The 8,854-nt window shown below is 38.3% G+C and overlaps 1 protein-coding gene across 1 annotated transcript; it reads right to left on the reverse strand.

Moving 5' to 3' along the window:
• Nucleotides 1-6,550: 6,550 nt before the first annotated feature.
• On the reverse strand, nucleotides 6,551-7,252 carry LOC139870915 (uncharacterized). Its single transcript, XM_071858677.1, has one exon. The coding sequence runs from the start codon at nucleotides 7,250-7,252 to the stop codon at nucleotides 6,551-6,553; it is 702 nt and encodes a 233-aa protein (XP_071714778.1).
• Between the last annotated feature and the right edge of the window lie 1,602 nt (nucleotides 7,253-8,854).

Genomic DNA, 8,854 nt, shown 5'->3' on the forward strand with positions numbered 1-8,854 from the left:
GTCATAGAGGCGTATGTGGGACTTTGATGGAGTTCGCTTTGCGAACGATGAAGAACTATTAATTGTGATTTCTGGTATGAAGGTGTGATGTCGCCGCGTGTACGACGTCTCAAGTGGTTGTGCATGTCGACTCTGAGAGCCTAAAGTGAATTTTCGGTGATTTGATGTTTATGACCAACGGTGAGAATGGTCAGGTGTGACGTGGAATTACAATTCCGCGGGATGTTATCATCTTGGCGGTGAGGATGGGGAGATAAATCCTAAGTGGGGGAGTTTTTACTGCCGCCCGAGGAGAACTCCAGTGGTGTTATGAATAGTGAAATGTCGGAGTGTACCGTGCTAAGCCTCAATAGGTATTCGGGGTTCTTAACGAGGAAGAGTGACGGGTTGTTAATGTCGACTCGAGATCGTGCTTTATGATTGTGAGTTACAATTCCAGAATGTTATGCGTGAAGATTGTGATGGTGGGATCGAAGGGAGTGTAAGTCTTCTTATGTAAAGTGGTCGTGTAGTACCAATGTGCGGTATGAGACCAAATATGAAGTTTGAGATTTCGGAGTAAGAGAATGAAACTGTCGTTCGGGTGCTCTCGTGATGCAAAATTGGGTTCGTGCGAAACCCGGATAGTACTGTTGAGTAGGTACGAGTTCGATTTCGTTATGGATACTATATTTTCCCTTTCAAGAAACGTGATCGTGGAAATCGTCAGTGGATTATTCCATTTTATGGACGATTGTGAGGCGCGGAGTGCCGGTTCCGATTGTCTCACATAGAGACACGCGGATATTGTTTCTTTGCGGGGGTGTGTTCCCTAGTGATGTGACGTGTTGGTTGCATTGAAATGTCGAGGCTATCCTTAACGGACGGTCTAGGTAAGAGGATTTACCGAGTGTTGTTGAATATTTTTGAAGGTCGCGTGATGAATTGTGAATTGTTGGAATGATAATTCACTGTTGACGGGATTCTAGTGCACGAATAGTTTCCATGCTAGTGCTAGGAAGCCACATTGTATGTATGTGTGCAGGGTTTAGGGGAGAAACCCTGTGTCGAGTATTGGTGAGTTGTTTGGCACGTGGTGTATTATTGTCGTCCTGGATTAATTCAGAGACTGATGGTCGTGTGTGGATTAATTGATGGGAAAGTTGTGTCCCTAGTGTGATTATTTGGCTATACCAAAATTTCTTCGTCGAAAAAATGACCCGGTGGTGCAGACAGGGGGAAGTTGGTTCTTGATTCATAGAACATTCTTAATTGGTTGGTTTACGAGTCGTTGAAGTCCGGAGGTTTGACGCGACATAAATCCTTCTCGATTTGGATTAATGCAAGACTTGGTTCACGGCGTAGTGGACCTAGTAGATCGCGTTGGGTGATATAGTTAAGGATGTAGCTTGTTGCGAGTTATAGCCGAGAGAACTTGAAGGGATGTTAAGTGGTAAGTGTTATCCGTAAGGATTTACTTTTACTCGATCTTCGTCGTTTTGGATGTTAACCTTATTGTGGGATGTGGTTACTATTGGCATTGTACTTGTTAAGGGTACACTAAAGGGGTGATATCTCGGTACGAGATTGGTTTAGTTCTTCCCGATATGAGGGATTGAGCAAGTTTCTGGGGCTCGAATTCGTGGATTTGGTAAATCGCGGATGGAGATTTAAGTTGAAAGGGGGTGATTCATCGGAAGAGTCGCTTAAGTGCGGTGTGAGATCTTCGGGTTGCGGGAAATTTCGTAGACTTCGAGTTCGAAAGCACGTCGAAGGATCATAGGGTGTAGGTCCGAATGGGTTGAGTGACGAAGATCACGAGGACGTGATCGAGTTTAAGTGGGGGGGAGTTGTAAGACCCAAATATTTATTGTACATAATGTATTTATGGTGTACGATGCGTGTATGAAGTGTACGAGACATGTACGTGTTGCTTGCTCGAACGTCGAAGAAAACTGGACGTTGTTTGGAGTCACAAAGTGTGTACGTACCTTTTCGACCCTAAATAAAGTTTGAGTTGATATTTCAAAACCTTACCATTAGAAAGTAAATCTTATTACGTTTCCAACGATATTTGATTCATCGAAAACGGAGCTACGGTCAAAAAGTTATGGCCAAAACAAGTTGCTGAAAACTGACCTAAAGGTTGGAGCGGCGCTCCACCCTTTGGAGCGGCGCTCCGATCGCGTCTGATGCAATTTTCAGCATTTTTAAAGGGTTAAATGAGGGGTACTTTGGTCCTTTCACTTGTGGACAGATTTGTGGCACTTAGAGCAGTTTTAGATCCACTTTTGGATCATTTTGACATCCACACGTCTCTCTCATCTTATCTTAGAGAGAGAGGGAGATTCTAGAGAGAGATTTGGAGCTTTGATGAAGATGAAGCTTGAATCGATCAAAGGTGCGAGTGTTAAAGTTGTTCCTTTCGTTCTCGGCTACGTTTTGATTGTTATGGTAAATTCTAAATTCGAATTTCTTTGTTAAGATTATTGTTTGAGTTAGGGTTTGTGTTAGTTAGTGTTATAAACCCATTTTATTGTGAAATTTGGGGGTTTTGGGTAAGATTCAAGTAAGTAAGCCTAAATGGGTGACTTAGGGTTTTGAGTGATGAAATATTGAGTTTGGATCTTGTGTGTGTTGGTTAAACGTTAGAACACTTGTGTTGACTTGGTTTTTGGGTGTAAACCCTAATTTAGGTCAAAACGGGTCAAATGGGTATTTTGGGACAAGTAAGCTTGATTCGGTGTTAAATTAAGTTTTAAGTTAAGTTTTAGTAAATCAAGTAGGTAAATACTTGATTTAAGTGTTAGTGGTTGTCTTGGAAATATAATCACTAGTCGTTAGTGATTTTGGGGCGTTTTATGACGTTGGTCAAAATGGGTAATTTGAATTGGGTCAAAATTGAGGATGACACTAATTTAGATTAAATGGATGTTAAACGCTTTTTAAGTGTTAAATGATGTTTTTGGATGTAATTACTCGCAAGAAGTTAAGATTTAGTCAAACGTGGTCAACCGTGTTATAGGTCAATATTGCACGTGTTGAGGTTTTGGTGTAATTGGCATTTGAAATGATTACTACCTAAGTAGTAATTTAGCATTAAGACCTAGGTTTGGTCTAATAGGTGTAAAGTATGATTTGGGTTAAATCGTACTTTGTTATGTTGGTTTGAATTACCACCCGAAGTGATAATTGGTTTGAGTCCATTTGTAGATTAAATGAGCGGGTTTTGGCGAGCAAGGTGTGATCCCTCGGCTAAGGGATGTTGTGTCGAGTTCTTTTTTAGAGAATGGCTATTTATGTGTATATTGTACCTATGTGTGATATAGGTGGTTACTTGCTCGGATTTGAGGACGAAGATCATGATATACATGACTTGTGCGGGCATTCCGAGGTGAGTGGAATAATTATATGTGTAGGTATATAATGTATCTATTTGTTGTAGCGTGAGATGTGAAGTGTCGAGGTGCTAAGACACCACGTTTCACGTGATGAGTGAAGCATCGAGGTGTTAAGATGCCACCTAGGAGTGAAGTGTCAAGGTGTTAAGACGCCACTCCATAATAAAGGGTGAAGTGTCGAGGTGTTAAGACGCCACCCGAGGGTGAAGTATCGAGGTGTTAAGATGCCACCGGGGGGTTAGTGATACGAGGTGCTAAGTACACTAATGGATGTTGTGAACTTCGATGGCCTTTCGAGGGCGCCATTCCCTTGTACGATTGGTTAACCATGGTTATTGTGTTGTAGTGTAGCATATTATATTGTTCGGGTTATATATATGCTATTGTTGTGCTAGCTTGTGATATTAAAGGTTATAGCTTTGTACTTGTGATGATAAGCTAATTGTGTTGCTAGCATGTATGCGGTATGTGAGTAAGTGTTTGCAAGTAGGTATATTATATATGTATGTGTATAATTATTGCATTCACTAAGCGTTAGCTTACCCTCTCGTTGTTTACATTTTTATAGATTTGCGTGGAGGATGGCGCGGGTAAGTGTGCGGGTGGTTTGCTTTAGAAGACGTGATGTTGGATTTTATTAGGATTGGGTAGCATATTCCCAATCGCCATGCTCGGTCTATGTTTTGTATTAAACTAAAATGGGTCGAAATGGTCACTTTGTCGTAATTTGGGTCGACGTGGGCCCGGTGTTGTAAAACCTAATTTTATTGTGGGAAACTCTTAGTTTTACTTATATTGACGTGTTATGATAAATTGTTTCATTTAAAAGAAAGTGGACAGGCCACTTTGGAGCGGCGCGCCCCTATATGGAGCGGCGCTCCATATGCCTGAAACTGGACTGTTTAAAAAAAAATATATTAAGCGTTTTCGGTTGCATAACGGGTTGGGTTGTTACAGTGAGAGTTGACGGATTGTCAGGTTATACCTGCACTTCTTCATCTGCAGCGTTAGATCAATGTCATCAGATGAAACTGGCGATTCCTGACGAGCTTTGCCATGAATTCGCGAAGCTTGCTGCACCCGAAGCACATAATTGCATCGTGCAGAATTTCTACATGGCGTTTAACTCCGCCTATGATATGATGTGCCGCCAAGAGAAATTTTTTAAAGTTCTTGAGGGTGAGAAGGCCAACTATTTTACTGAAAAGGCCAAAGTTGCAGACAGCGAGAAGCGCTGTTCTGATCTTTCTGCGGAAATCACCATCGCAAAAGCTGCTACTGAAGACCTAAAGCAGCGACTCTCTGCCTCAGCGGTTAAGGAGAATAGTCTTCAAGCAACCGTTAAAGCATTAACAGAGGATGTTGCGAAGCTGACGTCAGAGCGAGATAGCGCTCTAGCCGCTAAATCCTCTGCGGAGCTAGAATTTACAAAGCTTTGCCAACATCTGCCCAAGTTGTCAAGAAAAATTCTCAACTCACATCCTGTTTCTGCAAAATTTCCAACATGCGCTGCTACCCTCTGCCAGAGCCGCTACCGTCTGCAATAGAGGATCGCTTATGCTCTGTAACAGACGCTCAATCGGCGTTTGCTGCTGCAAGGGAGAACATAGCGGAAATTCCTATTCTGAAAATAACGGCGATAAGCGAGCAGGATGATGCCATTGCAGATGACATCATCAAATTTGACTTATCTAAGGAATGAAATTTTATTGTGTAAAAATAGTGCGCAGCTATCTCTGCGTTATTATTAATAAAATTTTCACTGTTTTTTATACTTTTGCAAGTACTTATATTTATATAGCGCTTTGTCAGTAATATTCATAACATAGACTTGCCCTTTGCAATTTCCAACTTTTATTATCGTGCACATAATAAGTATGTACTTTTGCGAAACAATCTGTATTTGTATATATTTATACGTTATGAATCTTCTAAGTCCGCCAAAACGATCCTTAGGCAATTAATTAGCATCGCGAAGCATCTAAGTATGGCAAAATCAAACACTTAGGAAATTAACATCCTTCCGCGATAATTAGTTCTTGCGTAAGTGGGCAATTTCATCACTACGCGACTTAGCCTTCACGAAATGTACCAACATATAGAAACCAAATGTTATAGAGTATTTCATGATATGCCGCGAAGTATTATTAATCTTATCAATACAAGCTTTTTGTGTATTCTTACAAGTGTTTATTTCACATATTCTTACAAGTGTGATCAAGACTTGCAAAAATTAAAATAAAAACACATAGAAGAACAGCAACTGCAGGTTTTATATCTCATTTTGGAATACATATGTGCATTGGCCAACACTTTAGTTTTTTACAAATTTATGCATAATATCGTTTTAACAAAGCAACATGCCACGCATTAGGTAGATTTCGCCCTTCTATGTCTGCGAGTTTATATGATCCTTCCGCGTTAATTGCAACAACTTGATAAGGACCTTCCCAGTTAGGTCCCAACTTACCAAGTTTTTCTGCTCTACACGCATCATTGTTTTGCAGTACCCATTCGCCTACATCAAAAGACAATGTGCGCACTCTTTTGTTGTAATACTTGGCAATTTGTTGCTTGTTATTTGCCTCCCTGATAACAGCCATTAATCTTCACTCTTCTATTAAATTCAAGTTGTCGCACAAAGCTTCGCCATTTGCTTCTTCATCAAAATTAGCAACTCTATGCGTTGGCACAAGAATTTCAGCGGGTATTACTGCTTCAGAGCCATATACTAAACTAAAGGGTGTTTCACCTGTGCTCTTCTTAAAAGTAGTATGATGCGCCCATAGTACATTGGGTAGCTCGTCAACCCAACCAGTTCGCTTTTCATATGACCGCTTTTTAATACCGCTCATAATGTCGTGGTTAGTCACTTCGTACAAGCCATTAGCCTGTGGATGTGCCACTGTCGTAAACTTTTAAACTATATTTAAATCAGTACACCATGTTTTAAAAGGATCTTTCACTATTTGAGCGCCATTATCGCTAACTAATTCGCGTGGAATGCCAAATCTGCAGACAATATATTCCCAAACAAAATTACGCACTTGCACTCCAGTGATAGTTCGAACCGCCTTAGCCTCAACCCATTTTGTAAAATAGTCAATTGCCATAATTAGGAATTTAGCATTGCCAGGACCTGCAGGAAATGGTCCTACAATATCAATATCCTACTTGTGAAATGGCCATGGCGAGTTAACAGGGATCATATCATGTCTTGGCATCCTATTCTGCGGTGCATGCCTTTGGCAACTCTTGCAACGCTTAACAATCTTTACAACATCGCGATATAAGGATGGCCAAAAGTAACCCATCCGCATAATTTTGGCCGCAATGGTTTTATAGCCTGAATGTAATGCGCAAGAACCGTTGTGTACTTCATCCACTATCATCTCGGCTTCAATTGGGCCAACACACCGCATCATTGGGCCGCAATATGACTTACGATATAAAATATCATTTTGAATGAAGTACATTGGTGCTCGCTCACGAACTAAACGAGCTTCGCGTTTATCATTTGGCAAAACATTACTGCGTATATATTGCAGAATTGATTCCATCCAATTTGGTTGTTCTTCTTCAACAGACGCAACCATTAAATCATTATCTATGGACTTTTTTGGCAATTCCTCGACCCAAACTTGCTTTTGAAAGTGTAAAAATGTTAAAGCAGCCAACTTACTTAACACGTCCGCTTTCTTATTTTGACTCCTTGGTACTTGTGCGAGATCAAAATGCTCAAACCGCACAACTGATTCTTGCAATATCTTCAAATATTTTTGCATTGAGGGATCATGTTCGTCAAAAGAGCCACTAAACTGATTTGTCACTAGCTGCGAATCCGTAAAAGTGCGCAACTTGGTGAAATTCATTTTATACGCAATATTTAAACCCGCAAGTAGCGCTTCATATTCATCTTCATTATTTGTTACATCAAATTTAAAACGTAATGCGTATGTGTGCTCCTCACCGCTTGGGCTTTCTAACACTAGACCCGCACGTGTTACATTACTCTTTCATTCTACTTAACTTCTGAACATATCAAGAAAGTATATTCTTGATAGTTCTATTCTCAGTGATTCAGGTAATTTGACAAATAAAATTGTGCGATTACGTTCCTTCCTGTTTAGAACATTATAATCATTCGAAACTCTATATCTACGAATTCTGGACCTTTATTCGCTTGACTTAAAGTCGGGAAGAGAAAACAAAAGCATGGAGTTCCAAAATATAAGGGAGAATATAAAGCCCAATAACAACACATAAATTACAAACCGTGTATATCAATGTTTATCGCAACATAAAGACACGGGAGAATTAAAAACACTATAACCCTAAGTGCGAAGTAGAAGAAAACAGATTCATCTGGTGGAAGTTGGGAGAGAAGGATGATTGTTGCGATAGTCAGAATAAGAACAATGATCAGAACTGGATTAAGCATTTTTACAATCTTTTGAATTTGGGAATTTAGTATAGGAATGGTAAAAGTAATGGAACGGAAGAAGTTAATTTATAATGAAATTTCTGATAAAGAAATCAAGGCAGATTTTCACATTAATTAAAGAGATCCTAATTTCCTCATTTACCGAAGAATCATATCTCATTTAGATTTCGAAGATTTTCTTTAAATCCCTTGAATTCCGGAGTTCAACTAAGACAACGTCAAAAGTTAAGATGCACCTTATCTTCTAAAATCAACCGTGGCTACGTCACATGTTAAGACAAACTTGTATTTACTAATTTCATTCTTTTGTGATAGCTTCATTCGTGCTCTTCGAATAATTGAATTGTTTTATCGATATTACTCAATGATGATAAAAACTCTATTTATCAACTCATATGCGTCATGAAAACATACTTATTGTCAGCCATGACCATCTCACTCAAATTTCGGGATGAAATTTCTTTAACGGGTAGGTACTGTGACGACCCGAAAATTTTCGATCAAATTTAAACATAATCTTATATGATTCCGATATGATAAGCAAAGTTCTGTTAAACCGAGTCTCAAAATGTTTGAACTATTTTCATGAATACATTTGACCTTGACCATTCCCGACGATTCACGAATAATTGTTGCAAATAAATACGTATATATATATATATATATATATATATATATATATATATATATATATATATATATATATATATAAATATAAATGTAAGTATTATTAATATTATATATATAACTATATATAAATTGAATATATTTAATTACTAATATTATGGTTATCAATATTAATATCAGTATTTTAATATATATAGTAGTAAGATTTATGATTCTAGTTATTATTAAGTTTTGTTGTTAAGTTATTATTTTTATAATTACCATTATCATTAAGACCATTATTAATAACACAAAGATTATTATAAAAATAACATAATTTATTATTATTATCAGTAATAATATCATTTTAAGATTTTTATTAAAAATTATTATTATCAACATTATTGTTAAGATTTTTATTATT

This window comes from Rutidosis leptorrhynchoides, chromosome 10 (assembly GCF_046630445.1).
Source record: "Rutidosis leptorrhynchoides isolate AG116_Rl617_1_P2 chromosome 10, CSIRO_AGI_Rlap_v1, whole genome shotgun sequence".
Taxonomy (NCBI): domain Eukaryota; kingdom Viridiplantae; phylum Streptophyta; class Magnoliopsida; order Asterales; family Asteraceae; genus Rutidosis; species Rutidosis leptorrhynchoides.